This window comes from Rhea americana, unplaced genomic scaffold (genome assembly GCF_003343005.1).
Source record: "Rhea americana isolate MKP2758 unplaced genomic scaffold, rheAme1 scaffold_299, whole genome shotgun sequence".
NCBI classification, from domain to species: domain Eukaryota; kingdom Metazoa; phylum Chordata; class Aves; order Rheiformes; family Rheidae; genus Rhea; species Rhea americana.
The window spans coordinates 641,053-656,737 of NW_028186422.1; the positions used below are offsets into that span (position 1 = coordinate 641,053).

General features: G+C 34.0%; 1 protein-coding gene across 1 annotated transcript in view; it reads left to right on the forward strand.

Moving 5' to 3' along the window:
• Positions 1 to 15,685, forward strand: part of CSMD1 (CUB and Sushi multiple domains 1) — a 626,201-nt gene that overhangs the window by 491,599 nt on the left and 118,917 nt on the right. Inside the window, exons 43-46 of the mRNA XM_085309436.1 lie at positions 1,626 to 1,803; positions 4,503 to 4,648; positions 7,000 to 7,080; positions 7,249 to 7,362. Of these exons, the coding sequence (XP_085165562.1) occupies positions 1,626 to 1,803; positions 4,503 to 4,648; positions 7,000 to 7,080; positions 7,249 to 7,362 (519 nt within the window). The remainder of the gene's footprint in view (positions 1 to 1,625; positions 1,804 to 4,502; positions 4,649 to 6,999; positions 7,081 to 7,248; positions 7,363 to 15,685) is intronic.

A 15,685-nucleotide genomic window follows, 5' to 3' on the forward strand; every position in this document is an offset into this window, starting at 1 on the left:
AAGGTTGATGATATATCAGTCTCACAGAAGGGGTACAGCAAGTTCGTTCTACACAGAAGAGCTGCTTATTATCAATCTCTTTTAGTCACATGAATATAAGAACATTATTAAATGTTATACTACAGAGTTGCACAAAGCTAAGCAAAAGCTAAAATGAAACAATAAATAGTTATCTGGTCATTAGATAATTACTGTTTCAAGCTAAAACCAAAGGTCCAGTTTGCCACAAAAAGCCCATAAAAAGCCTGACACATCCTTSACCTGTTAGCTTAACACAAAGTCTGTGGTCTCTTACTAGCAAGGGCACCACCATATTAACATACCACAAAGTTAAGGTATTACCTGTTAATGACTTTTCATTCTCTCCACATCTTTCCCTTTGATTTCATTTGATTCATAGCAGTTCAGCTCTTTCTAGCTTTTCATATGGACTAGGGGGTTTATCAAAATGAAGTCTTACTCAAAAATATGAAGGAATATATTTTGTTTGTCTACTAGCATTAAAAATATCACACTTGCGCATTCTGATTGCAGTTTTTTAGTCACTTGATATGCTGTTACTACATTTTTGTGTCTTGGCTAGCAAGACCAATTCACTATAAATTTCAGATTTAAATCATAAGGGAAAAAAAAAAGACCAGTTTGAGGGGAAGATGAGAACAGTGAGATGAGGTGGTACTTAACAGTTCTACCTTTTTTATAAACATTTGAACCAAAAGAGACAATAGGAGATGTTAATTTGCTAAAGTCCTAAACTGAGACAACCTTTCCAAGCTAGTTATAGAATTCCCTCTCTTTATGCAAAAGATATGGATTTTAGGGGAGGGGTTGTTTTGTTTTTTTGTCTGGTGAGCACCATTAGGGCCAGCAGAAGGCAGGAAAAACAAAAAGCTAGTAAATTATATTGATGTTGGAAGTTTGCCCCCTAAAAAAATCTCACCAAAAATCCATGTCTATGTCATGAAAACAAATCTTGGGTATTATCTCACCCCATGAGAGAAAATGTAGGTGCCTGTAATGTTTAGCCAAACTATGGGTACCTGACAATAGCAGAATGAATTTAAATCCTCTTGCCCTGCTCCAGAAGAACTGCATGCTGCAAATAGATACTGAATTGGCTGTAACTTGAACCTTTCTGATGTTCCCTGAGCAGTTTTTTTCTGTAATTATAAGGACAGTGAGTGCCASCTAAAGCTCTATGGCTTGAGCATTACGATTTTTCCTCTAGATTATTTCCTAAGTCATTCAGCTGTATGCCTYGAGCTGGTAGACCAAACCTCTGGTCTATACCGCTATAGCAAGTTAGATGCATTTTCCTGTTGTCTAAAGGTCGTACTACTGGGTGGATCTTTAAAGATGTTTGCTGTTTTTACATGCACAATGTTGTATCTGCAGTTAGCATGTACTATGGTCTTAATGTGTCTGTGAAACAGCATGTAGTCTACCATTAGCACCTTAAAATTTACTTAAATGTAATTTTAAAACTATATTTAAATAAGGAGAGGTCTTGATAATACCCTTTTCCATTTTAATCCTGTGTTTTTAGAATTTGGGAGCATTTTGGTATTCTTTTTTTAACATGAAAAATTATATATCTCTTTTTAATTTTTCATTTTTCTTTTCAGCTCCTTGTGGCTATAATGTAACTGCTCAGAATGGTACAGTTTATTCTCCAGGATTTCCAGATGAATACCCAAATTCCAAGGACTGTACTTGGTTAATTATTGTACCTCCAGGCCATGGGATTTATATCAACTTCACCTTACTCCAAACTGAACCTATAAATGACTACATTGCGGTTTGGTATGTATTAAAAAGAAAAGGGTTTTTTTAATTGATTTGTCATAAACTCAGTATTCCAAATTATGGCTTTTATTTACTGTTGCCTTTTATAATGCAATTTCTGTTCTAAGGAACTACATAAATTAATAAAACAAATTCTATTAACATGTTAAATAACGAATAGTATTTGGCACTGCATGAATCCTTAAAAATTTTTCCTAAAAATACTCTGAAACTCAAAASCAGTTATCATTCACCTCTTGTTTGAGCTTATTGAGGTGTACAGGAAGATATAAGTTCAATTTTATGGTAGTTCTAACTGACCTCCATTTTCCAAGTAAGACCATGTGAGTTAGAAGTGTGTTTAATGATATGTTCYGTTTATATACAAGGCAATCTATGTTAGATGTGGCAAAATTTTTGGACATTTGAAAGCTCATTCTAAAATCTTAATATGATTGATAGCCATAGATTCCTATCAAAACCCTTGTATTTCTCAAGTCAGGATTTCAACTGTTGTATTTTTACATCTTCCAGCTTCTTATTTTTTATATTCTCCAGTTTCCCAAACTTACACTTCCTATCCCCCAAACCCAGCTACATTTTGTGTCTTCATCTGGAAGAAAAGGTCTCAAGATTGTCTAAATTCTTGTGTCAGATACTGAAGGGTAAGCACAGATGGTGAAGTCTCTGATAGGAAGAGGTCATGATGAACCTTCTTGTCTATAGTTAACCCAGGTCTTTATCCCATATAAAAAGCATAGGGCTTTTCTCTCACATGTGCTATGGGCAGTTTTGCCAAAGGATGACTTTCACAGAATATRGAATGTAAGTCATTCTTGTGAGAGTCAGCTGCTCCCATCTTCAAACTAAACCACTATTTCTGTACCTATTTCTGTCCAGGGTAAGGTTTTTCTAGACAGCAACATGGAAATCCATGTAATCTATACAGGGAAAATCCGGTCAGTTTATAAGTGAGATGTTTGTGCACTGTAGTTTGGCTACCCTCTGATATTTGTGTTATCAATAAATCCTGCTCTGAAATGCATCACAGTTTGTCCTCTTTGGCGTATTAAATAAAAAAGTGCCTTCACTGGTAAAGATCTAACTGTATCGATGACTCCTTTCTTTTCTGCATATGCAAATAAGTCCTAAAATCATGTCAACTTTTTAGACCTGTTTGGCTGAACTCCTGAATTGTTACATTCTTTCAATAAAGATTTTTAAAGAACTGTTTTATGGCTTATTTCTCCCAGTTCCTAATTGCCCATGAGTTACAAGTATGCTTTCTTTAGAGTTACTTTCTGAGCTATCAGTGAAAGATACCTCCTGAGTTCTGTGGGAGGAAACTCTTTAGTGTAATTTTATTTATGTCATTCATATATATGCCATTCCCTTTTGTATGAAAGAATAATATGGAACATTAATATGGAATGAGTATAGTTGGTTTTCTTTTTACCTCTTGGGAACTGGATTTTTAAAATGAAGACCTAAGTAAATTATCAGGTCCAATATTCATTACTTGAATCACCAAGTAATGGACCTGACTGTTTTGCGAGTCAGCTGGAAGAAGAAAGTAAAATTTTTATGCTAAATCAGCTATCTTTTTTTTTTCTTACTGTCACTAACACTAGAGTAAAAATTGATAGTCTAGATAACCCTGAAAAACTGCCTAAGAATAATTTATTTAAATTACATTTCAATAAAAATAAGTAATATATGCAAGCTATATAAATATGTCATATACTCTTTTAAAACTTGAAGTACTGGAGTACTATCTCAGTACTCTATCCAGGGTACTGGATTTTTATTTTTATGRTCAGGAGTTTATCTTAATTGGTTTGGGATAGACAAAAATCAGTTAATGTTTGGCTTTTTAGCTGTAAGAGCACGAGGTGCTCAAATATCTGTTCAAGATAAAGACAGCAAAAGGTCAGAAGCTACATGCTTTCAGAGAGCTTCTATGTAGTCTCTGATCTACTAACTTAGAGAGCACAAAAGCTTTTAGATTCAGCTTAGATTCATACAGAAAGACCCCAAGTAAGCATTGCAGAGCTTGAAAAATTCTTCAATGATGGAAGCAGTGNTATTTTGGCTATTGAAAGCTGAAAAGTTTTACATGATGACACTGAAAATAAAATTAGCCCAGTGTTATTGGAATATTTCTTTTTGGGTTGTCTGTCTTACTGTTGAGAAATGCAGAACATTATTTTTTTCAGAGGTACTATTTTTTTGTTTTTTTTCCTTAACATATATCTTTGATGCTTTGGATGAATTTAAATAGCAGGATCAAACTTTTGCAACCTGTATGCCTCTCTGTGCATTCGTGATGAGAAAAGACTTGCAGGATCAATACCAAAAATATTGGAAATATTTTGAGATCACAAGAATTTTCTAGATATGTTTTCTATTAGCTGATGCTTATATGAGAATTTTGTCAGGAATAGATAGAGAAAGCTTCAGATGTTATAACCTCCGCCAATATTTTTTTTCTTATGGAAATGTAAAAGCTATTATAAAGTACTCCTGGTCTTAAAAAATACTAGGCTTTGAAGTTACAGTATTATGTGTTGATAGAAATATATAAACAATAACTTTATCTTTATTGAATAAGAAAAAATGATTTTAGTGGAAATTTCACTTGTTYTCCAGAGAAAAGGGACTATTAATTTTAATGTATAGTGTTTCTTCAACTGATGTTTTTATATTTTCCTTCATAGGGATGGTCCAGACCATAATTCGCCTCAGCTGGGAGTTTTCAGTGGGAACACAGCTCTGGAAACAGCTTATAGTTCCACCAACCAAGTCCTCCTTAAATTTCACAGTGATTTTTCAACYGGAGGATTCTTTGTCCTCAATTTTCATGGTCAGTTTGCATTATATCAAAATATAATTATCTCAATCAATTACCGAATTAAAATATTTCTTAGCTTTATGATGTACTGAATCATCTCAAATAAATTTACTAGAAAWTATGGATTTGCTGCTTATTAAAATGACAGTACAAGTTATTTTTTAAAGCAGTACATTAAAAATAGCTTAGAACATTCAGTTGTATCTTACTATCTAATACTGTGTTTTTACTTTTTTGGATTATTTTGTCCCATTTATTAGTCAACTTTCTTTTTTAAAAAAATAAAATTCTTCACCAGCTAATCAGTCTTAGGATTTGTGGTAGGGAAGGTAGGTGGGATGGTTGGGCACCAGTTTTAAGTATAATATTCAGCAAAGGACTTTATTCAAAGTCAGGGCTACAGGATATGCAAATTAGGCATCTAGCTCAAAAGTGAAATCTAATTCTAGTTCTAATTCTGAATTCACCCAAATTCTGTATGTTCGAGGGAAGATAGTCAGCCTTCTGGATTGGAATTCAAACAGAAAGGGTAAATTAATTCACAAGGGTAGGAGAAAATGCCACAGAAAAAGYGTACCTGATTCTGTCCCTCTTTACAGAGAGAAGTCTTTATGAAATTAGTACTCAGAATCTCTACTTTTATCCTGATTTAGTCTGTAATTTTCTCCTGAAGGAAGGAAGTGAGGCATGGTAATCTAATGTCTAAAGCACATATATAAGAAGCAAAGACTGAAACGGGGAACATCCATCTCCCACGTTCCATGACAGTGTTTAACCAGTAAGACACAGGGAATGATCTGTGATCATTCAACATGATCACAGATTTCCAGCTTTATGTTGAAGATACATAAGTAMGTGCTCAGTATTTCGGGGGTGATAGCTTTAGAAGTTGAAAAAGCAAGATACATACTTTATCATAGTAACTAGCAGACRTAGTAACTAGCATAGTAACATAGTTAATCTAGCAGATATAGAAAAAATAACTTGTTACTTTTTCTCTGCACTGTTTATTTTACATAACAGATCACTGGGTAGAAATCAGGTACAACGTGAACAATGTCCATATTTTTAATTGAATTCAAAGCAGTGAGCTAGGCCTGCGCTGATAAACTCCTGCAAACTGAGCTTATTAGGGACTAAATTTCAGGGAATCCCATTTTCTGAGTCCACACATAGGAAGATAGGTATCTTAAGCAGTCAGTTCACTGAAGTCAAAGACCTTATTGGTTGTGCATATAAGTAGTCTTTGGTTCCTGGGAAATTTTACTGCTGGAAACCTTTAGTGTCATAAGTGTCTAAGCTGGTTACAGTTTTTTTTTTTCCCTCAATTGTTCTCTGGGAAAACTCTCAGCACTTTAAATGCTTAAAATGCTGTGTTTTAAAACACAGCATTTTAAGCTCCTAAATACCTTGTTGTTCATAACTGTTCATAAGTAGGAGTTTCATTATGTGAAATGTAATGCAGTGTAACATAGTATATATGCAGTGGTACTACTAATAGTAATTAGATGTGTACATTTGCATATATAGTATAGGAATGCCTTGTATGTATGTATATATGTATAAAAGTATGCAGGAAAACATATACTTTCTCCTCCCTCTCCTTCAGAGTTCTCCTTGGATTTAAGCTTATCTTTTCTTGTACAATTACTTTAAAGTGATAAACTGTAATAGCTCATGTGGAACCTGATGGCTGGTTCCTAGTATCATTTACTCTGTGCTTCTTTGACTTCTCAAAGTTGTCAAGTGAATAGGACTATAAAGTTATCAGGAGCATTTGTGTTCTTGTTCTTTGTATGCCTTCTCCATGAAAGGGCAAGTTTTGTATAGTAGGTACCGTCTGATTGCAGTCTGGTGTATCTATTTTGAATTTGTTATCCTTCAGCTATCATAGACATTCTAGCTTAAATTTTACGTGGAGGTAAAATACTCCATTTACAGACATGTCAGTCATTGTACTGGTTACCTTGCTTATGAGACTGCTMACAATTTTTTGAAACAGATTTGAAGCATGGAGAGGGGATTTTATTTTAAAGGAACTGGAACCTTACCAGCTGCTACAGATGTATCCACATGAAACAGCAGTCATAGCTGTACAGACCTCCTCATTTGCTTTGCAACTACATCCAGTTCTACAATGGATCCATATTCATAATAAAAATTTAATTTTGTAGAGATATTGTAGCATCATGAGAGAAATAGTGGATATAACTGATACATTTAACTTGGAAAATATTGAAACCAAAAGATCACGTCTTTCAGTGAAGCTTTGGTACTTTGGCAAGTGCGAATGAGAAATGAATTTTCTGTAAAGTCAATCTTAACACATCAGTACTTAATATTACTTTCACTTAACTTTGTAGCTTATCAGCTGAAGAAGTGCCAGCCTCCACCTATAGTTCCCCATGCAGATTTGTTAACTGAAGAYGATGACTTCGAAATAGGTGATAAAATAGTATTTCTTTTTCTTCTGCTTCTACCTGAAATCTAATTAAACTAAACTATTAATCAGTATATCTCCTCCCCTATCTTAAATATCAATATCCCTTTTTCGAGCTTTTTTTTTTTCATTTTAACTTTTTAAAGATTTTTTTTGTCAATACCTTTCTCAGGAGATTTTGCCATGTACAAGTGCCATGCTGGTTTCACCCTTGTTGGACAAGATCTATTAASCTGTAAATTGAATGCACAGTTGCAGTTTGAAGGATCCTCTCCATTTTGTGAAGGTAAGCATACACTTCTATGGAATGTATATGATCAGTAGGCACCCTCCGTTATCTTCCTGTATATTAAGCATCACATTTTTGTCACTATATTTTCATTAATATGTAAAAGAAAAGTTTCCAATTATTTCTTCGGTATTTAAAAGATGCAGATRTTTTCACACTAGTCCCTAAAATTTCAGCACAGGCATTCAATGCTTGACTTCCACAGGCATTGAATAGCTATCACATACATAAGAAGCAGTCTCATTTAACTACATAATGTAATGTAGTGTGTAATGTACAAATACACCATTACTGAAATACTGATTTTTAAAATTCAATAAAATGATTTATCATTGTTTCGTATTAAACCAAAGATTTATTTTCATTGTAGAAGAGCTTTAAAAATRTATATTTAAATAAGCATTCAAAATAAAATAAGAAATGACTCTTGGTTCCATTTTCACATGSTTGTATGTAAGGCAAATTCTTATTAAAAATGTAAAAATCTAAAATTTGTTGAATTCTCAGTGTTTCTAATTAAAATATTTTAAATGTAAAGGATTGAAAAGTTTAATATAAATAAYATTTAGGAGTGCTTTCATGCACAATTTGATCATCTTCCTGAAAAACAAGTGTATCTTGGAGATTTGAATTCAGATCTCCATGTTACGTTTTTTCAAAAAATGTTGTTGGTTATTGTTCTTGAGTTTGCTTTAGTTTGTTAAATAGTGGATGGCAAAAAAAATCATAAAAATTGAAAAATACTCAAGAAAGTATTTGTTGTCTTACAATTTCAAGGACCTGTTTGGTCAGTGCTATATGGGCTCTGAAATAAAGTAGTTAGAATGCATTAATTGTACTGCAAATCCAGCTTTCAATTTTGAGTTAACAGGAATAGCAGTTATCAAGAATATCTTCACAAAAGTGGACATGATTTTTCTTCAATATATTATATTTATGAATACATTACTACTGCTTTTAGAATAAATTCTGTCATTCTGTTCAGCAGAGTTATCATGCTTACAGGTTTGCAGTTCCCTAAACATGCTTTAGAAGTTATCTTAAATATATCTTAAAATTGGCATTCTGTTTGCCACTTTCCATTCAGCTGATACCAAGAGAATTGAAGTAAGATACTACAGCTGTGTTATCTTTAAGTTGATCTTAGCATTTTTAATTCTTTTTTTTTTTTTTGAATTCTGTGATTTCACAGATAGGTCAACATCCCATATAAAGAAGAGTCCCAACATGGGAACTTTCTTTGCTTCACTACTGTAAACATGATGAAATAATTCAATTAGTTATTCTCCCATGGTTTTATTGTCATTGGAAGTTCATTATATATCTTTATCTTGTATTGCCTCTTAAGACTGTATTGCAGGCTTTCTGATTCTGATAGGGTTGAAAGTATTGGTACTTGTTGTGTACTTCACATATTGTCTTTCAAATTCTCTTTTGGACTATCTTCTTTTATTTCTGCATTTTACCTGCTATAATTTATGAGGGCTTTTTTACATTATTCCTATTTAGATCAACTTCACATTCTTGGAAGATACCAGAAAACTTTTTATTCTGCTAAGTTGTGTCACTACATTGTAGTAAGACAACAAGAATCATATGATAGAAAACCAGGTTCTAGGACACTATATGCAATGCAAGTCTGATGACATAGCTGACAGATAAAGAAAATCAATCTCAGTCACAACTTCTACATCATTCTGAAAAGATGACCTCCAGAGCAGCTGTAACTACACCATGCCATTTTACTTACRTGGCCCTTTCCTATTTTGACTAAATAGAAGCCAGAGCACCAAATCTTCTGAGGACAGACTTCCTCCCAGTGCCTTGAACCATAGTAATTTGCCAAGTAATGTCTAATGTGCAGAGTCCTAAGCACATTACAGAAAGTGCAGTTATCRTGCCTGAGTTTGCCAACTAGATGCAATGCCTTTGATGTGAGTTCAGGTTTTAAGGCAGTACTTAAAGACTTCCTATAATAAACAATGTAGAGACACAATAAGTTCCTTTTTTACAAAGTAGAAAGTGCCAGTGTTCCAAGGGACTGTGAAYTGTTATATCTCATTGACTTCATAGGATGATACCCCTGTTAGGAGTTTAGTTACAGCCCTTTCAGGAGATTAAAATATGGCCCATCTGTCAAGCTAAAGATTTATTTAGTAGTCTGAGTAGTCAGTAACATAGTTATCCTGAAGATTACCRTATTAATCAGCAGTTCTCCAAGCTAGCCTGTTCCTTGGACAACAGATTATTCTTGGCTTCCTTTCTTCAAAGTTTCAKTTTGCTAGTTTTGGCAGATCCAAAGATTTCTACTTTATCTTTCTTTAATTACAGCTTGTGCTATAGATTCTTAGTTATAACTTATACCAAGCAGATCCTCCAGACACTCTTTTCAGCTATCAACTTTTTTCTAAGCTTATTAAATACCCTAAAATTACCCACAAAATTTATCCCTGATCTGCCCATTTTATAGGTGTGATTTTCTGCAATCATTTTCAAGGGAATTTGCTGATAATGCTAAAGTAGGGGGATCCATCCATCCTGCAATAGTTTACATGTATGGACTAATATGTCTAATGTGTCATGAAAAGGAGAATTTTCAGAAATTATTATACTTTTCCTGTAAAATGCTAAATAAGTACTAAAATTCTCAGTTTTATATCATGATCTGAAGAAGTCCTATTCGTATGGCTCTACCAAAGAAATTTGCCTATTCGTAGTGTAACATATCTGAACAGTACCTGTCTTTATAAGCCTGCTCAGTACATAATCTTCTACCACTAGACTTGCGTGCAACAGTGATGTTCTAAACAACTCACTTATTGTTATTTGGGGRAAAAAAAGTGTATGACATTTAAAAWTGGGCKTTAAGTCCTTAAAAAGATATGTTTTCTGCCCCTCCCCCTCAGTAACACAAATATCTTTTGCCTTATGATTATGTTCATATGTTTTTGTATCCAAGTGCTTTGGTATTGATCATCTTTATTGTGTGTAGAGGGGTGGAGCAGAAAACACATATGCTGTTCTTCAAAGTTCTTGCTTAATTATCCCAGTTAGATAGTGAAAACTGACAGTTCATGTATGACTGAAATAACAAATCAAAAAGCAGACCCTMTTCTCTACTAAAAAGGCAGAGTGAGAATGGTCTTAGTCAGCTGCAGCATCCATGATGAGGGAGACAAGGCTGCAGAAATTCCTCTTTCCTCTCTCTCTTTCCTCCTTTGTTCCCATTCTTGCAGGGGCTATGACTGTTATACATTCTTGTTATACTTCATATTTTCACTATATCTGGGATGTCTTACATCCACTGGATACATGTTCTTTGTTTTCTTCATTGTGCTTTTAAATAAATTTTGTCCAGCTCTACAGGCTGTGTTCCTGTAGTATACAGTAGTTGACCATTTGCAATTTGTATTTATAGCCTTGGAATATCTGTTGTCTTCCTGTGCTTATAATCTCTTGCTACAACATATTTTATTTTTCATTTTTTTTTACTGTTAGTGAGAGGTAGAAATGCTTTCTGCTCCTGATAGGTTTTAAAGTATTGCTACTTTTAAGTWTAAGTGATACTTGTATGTAACAAAGTAAGGCATAATGAACATTGCAACAAGAAATGAAATTTCTTCTTGTTCACGAACATTGACAARTTAATAAAAAAGCTAACTGAAACTCAGTTAAGTTAGATACATCTATTACTGCAAAGACACTAAAATTAKAGMGGTACTATGATCATATTGCCTTAATGTGCTAATGATATTTATGAGTAAAAAGGGAAATGAAAAGGTGCAGAAATCAGAAGAATCAGAAAAAGTTTAGTCAAGTCTGCACCAAAACAGCCTCATCAAATTTCTTCAAAAGATGAGTTAGGTAACCTATTTCTTATAACTAGGATATAATGAGAGTGCTAGGCTGTCCTACAGAACTACTTTTGACAAGACACTGCTTCASTACAGTCAATTACGTCTGACTGTGTAACATAAAGCACTTTCTTATTTGCTTTTTTTTTCTGTAAGCTCTGTCTATATCTAGGAACTTATGCAGACTCAGAATTTGCATGTGCAATGATATAATTAAAAATTTTATKTCTTCCAATATGCCTGAAACATATATTTAATTATTTTTCTTGGTTTTTTTCCCTTGTGCCAAAGCATTTTAAAACAGTTACTTTTAAAATTCACGGGATATTCATATAAATAAATAAATAATAGATATTTTTTTGGAGTCCAAAAGTTTATTTTTCTATTTTTGTGATTCAGATTTTCTTGACTTGTAAACTTCATCTCAACTTCCAAAAGTCTAAATTTGTAGGGAATGGAATCATCCTTTAACTTAAGATAAAGAGAGTCCAGAAGATGCTGATGAATATAACATGCATGATGAATTACATTAATATGTAATTGATTAACAAATAGAAGAAATAATACTAACAGTGAAATATTTATGCCTTARTTGAAGCAATTTTTATGACTTTTTATGTAGGAGTATTCTAAATGTGAGAGCTAATGTTATAGAACAGAAGGATCTGAATTAAAGAGTTTTTTTTGTTGTTGTTGTTTTCACCTGTTGTGTGTATCAAGACATTAACATCTAGAACATAGCTCTCTGGAGTTTATTTTTGTTTGGGAGGTAAGTATTGGTTATCAGTGATACTGGAAAATGGAAGTGTCTTTTGTTTTGTAGAGCAAGGTGAAGCGGTCTCCAATTGGTTTGTATGTCCCTTTCTCAATTTTCTCTCTTTAACTGTGTGAATCTGGTAAAATGTTCAAATCTAGCTGCTACCCTAGTGATTAAGCAACGAAGCTGTGCCAGGGCAAAGCTGGCGAGCAGTTTGTGACAGAGGCTGCCCAGCTGCCATGTAACCCAGCTGCACCGCCAACCCCCTAAACTGCAAAGGAGCAACATGCCATCTGTCTTCTCATTCCCCTGAACTGCTCCAGAATTATTCCTCTCATAAGCTCCCATGGTACGTCTCTTGTGAATCTTAGACATAGGAAGAATTTGATCCATAGCTTATTGTGGAAAGACCAGTAAAGAGCTATTTACAGCTTAGRAAGACACTCATTCTTTAAGAGTTTCACTTATTGATTGAATTTACCTGACTCACTGGAATTTTAATGCCCCAAGGTACACTGAGGGAGGTCTCCCAAGACACTATTTCTGGCTCAGTATTAGAGAAGAATATTCTATATCCCTTTTCACCTTTTCCATGACTATTTGCCCCAGGTGGAATTAGAGAGGTACATTTTTTTTTTCACATACTCAGTATATTTTTCCCTTGAACGTTGTTCTGTGCTAAAGTTTTGGAGGCTACTAAGTGAATATAATGGAATAAGTCAAAGAAAGAAGCCCCACAGCACCCTTGCATTGATCTGCTTCTAAAATTGTTTACATGTGATGGTTTGTTTAAGGAAATTCTCTGATTTTCAAGCTCTTGATTTTTAATAYTTTATTTGAATATTTTAAATATTTTAATATTTACTCACCAGTGTTCTAAACTACAAAACAGCACCATAGTTTTCCTCGGTCATGAGAGAAGGGCAGAAGGGATATCTGCAAAAGGCATGTTTTCACCTCTTAAGAATTTTCCCCTTCTTAAGAATTAACTATGAGAAAAGAGAAAACTAGCACCTGTCCTTCTTTTGCTATTACAAACTTTCACTCACCTACTTTTGAGAAGAAAGCTTTCTTGGTTGATATTTTTTCTAACCTAGCCAAAAAAGCTACCTTCTTGTCTTTTGTGGTATTGTTTTCTTTTGCTTCTCTTTTTGTCTTTGACACTCTTTACAAGAAAAAAAAAATAGATGATCTAAGAGTAAAACAGGTGAAAGAAAAGGCAGAAAAAGCTTTATTTCCTGCAATTTCCTAGTGTTGGCTTTTTTTTTTTTTTCCTTTCCTTTTTTATCTCTTTATTCCCCCATAGAGCATTGTTAGAGTGCCCATTTCTCATCTGGAGCATCCTCAGAGATTTCTGTGATGCTCACAGTCAAAGTGTCTGTGCTTTCTTGAGTGTGATTGACTCTCTTCCTATCCTATGACACTTCTTTTCCCTGAAGGAAACCACTAGTGATTTACTTCTCCTTATGTTTTCTCTGCATGCCCTTCCTTGACTCTGTTTCTTTCATATCATTGCTATGAGTTTCTTAAGTTTCTGAGCCATATCTCAATAATTACTTTATGATCATGCTCTGTGTATGAGGGCAAATTAATATAGKATTTCTCAAGCTATAGGTTTCACATCTTTTTCATACTTGGAAATCYCTCATCCCAGATTCCAAAAGCTGCATATACTACAGTAATTAGACACATGTTAATGTAGCCAGTTCTTAAAAGGATATTTACAGTTCACCTCTTCTTTGAAAATGCTGCCTGTGACAGTTTACTAGCAGAGCACCATATAAAGGACTGTGACAATAAATTTTTARATTAAATCAACTGTAAGCTTTTCTAGATGCCTGTAGCATCACACATTCTATCTTTTGAGTTCACTTCGATTTAGTTTTATATTGACTGTATCCATGCAATGTCCAGTTTTTATTTGGAGGCTCTGAACCTGAATGATGGGTAAACATTTCGTATCTAAAGTAGAGTCATTTGACAGTGGTCATATCCATAACACCTTAGATGCTGAGGAAAGTCAGGAACAACAGACAGTTATATCCTTACTAGCTCTGCTATTAGTCTTCAGATATGGCARTGCCACAGGTACTATCTACAGTCCCACGCCTACCTCCTGAGTGCCCTGTGCTTTGTGACCACTTTTGTATCATCTTTAGTTGAATGTAGCCATTTCTAAAAGCAGAATTTATCCAGAGAAGTGACAGTTTCTCTTATTTCCTGTAAGAAGTCTCACAGAATTATTGATTTCTCATGGATATTTGTAATTTACTTCTCTGAAGACCAGCTATTTATCCACCTGTTGCTCTAGTTGACTTTATCACAAAGCTTCAAAAGCAGTCAACATTTGATCAGTAAAACATCTTCTTTTCTTAAAAGTCTTCTTATAGCATAAGCACATTGAAAAGTTACTGTAGGATAAGGCAGGCTGCAAAACTGTATCCTGTCAGCTGCTCTAGTACTCTTACCTCATGTCCCGTAGGAAATGCCATATAGCTAGTCAAACTTATGTTCAGGAATCAAGTTTCATGCATTTAACTCAGGGAAAATAGTTACCACTGTGTATCTGACAATAAGTTCATGCCCTGCTTTGTTCTATGAACATTTGCAGTTTTATCCATACCTTGCTGCAAAGAGCACTTGCTAAGTATATTTTCTCTAGTTATACTTCTTTTATTCGGAAGAATATAGGATATTAAAGTAAGAGTGTGTTTCATTTTAGGGTAAAGAGTGAAAGAAGGTTCTGTCATTAAATGTGTGCAACACTATATTCTTGCACAGAAAAAGCTTGTGTAAAATTTCCAGATACAATTTGGCTGCAGGTCAAAGAGACAATCCATCCCTGAATTAAAATTTTTAAAAGGCATAAAAAATACATTTTCCTCATTACTTCGTATGTCATTATCCCATGGGCTTTCCCTCTCATAGGATGTCTCCTTTAGACACTGTGCCAGAAAAGTGGCTTTATCAAGTGCTGTCAGATGAGAGCAGAAAGAGAGACACACACACATGATAAGGAAAAATTATTTGCTTGCTATGTTTGTCCCACACCTTATTATTTTTGTTTCTTGGTATATTTTCACTTTGATATTATATCCCTCCTTTTTGTGTGCTAACATTTTTACCTATGACTAAAGCAATTTTTAGCTGAACAAGATGAGAGGCAAAGAGAGAGTTTCAAAAATCTTATATTCTGTCCTGTACTTGGCACGATAATTCTGCATATTTTTCAGGCTGTTTGAGAAGACTAACAAAGAAAATGTTATGATAAAAAGGAGTAATAAGTAGTTTTTACTTTCGTACACTTTCCCCCCTTCCTAAATAATCAGACTAGATTTTAGGTAAGTAATTCATAACTTGTCTATACCCCCACAACTGACGAAAATCTACCTGAATTTAATGTTGAAAGTTCCAAGCGTGAATTAGASCCAGGGAACTCTTGGAACAGCCAGAAAAGAACTGTTTTGATTTTTAGTTTCTTTTTCTAAATTTTGTTGCCATCAAGAAATTGCTAGTCTGCAGAAAAGGAGTTAGTAAGTTAGATTTGAAACACAAATCTTCCACATTTCAGTGTATCATCTATTATAATAATTTTAATTAATTTATAATATTTTTATAATCAATTTAATACTCTGGGATGGTGAACAGAATGTTGATGAGAATGGTATTGTCCAAGTCAAGCACATACACTTTCTCTTACCTGCTACTC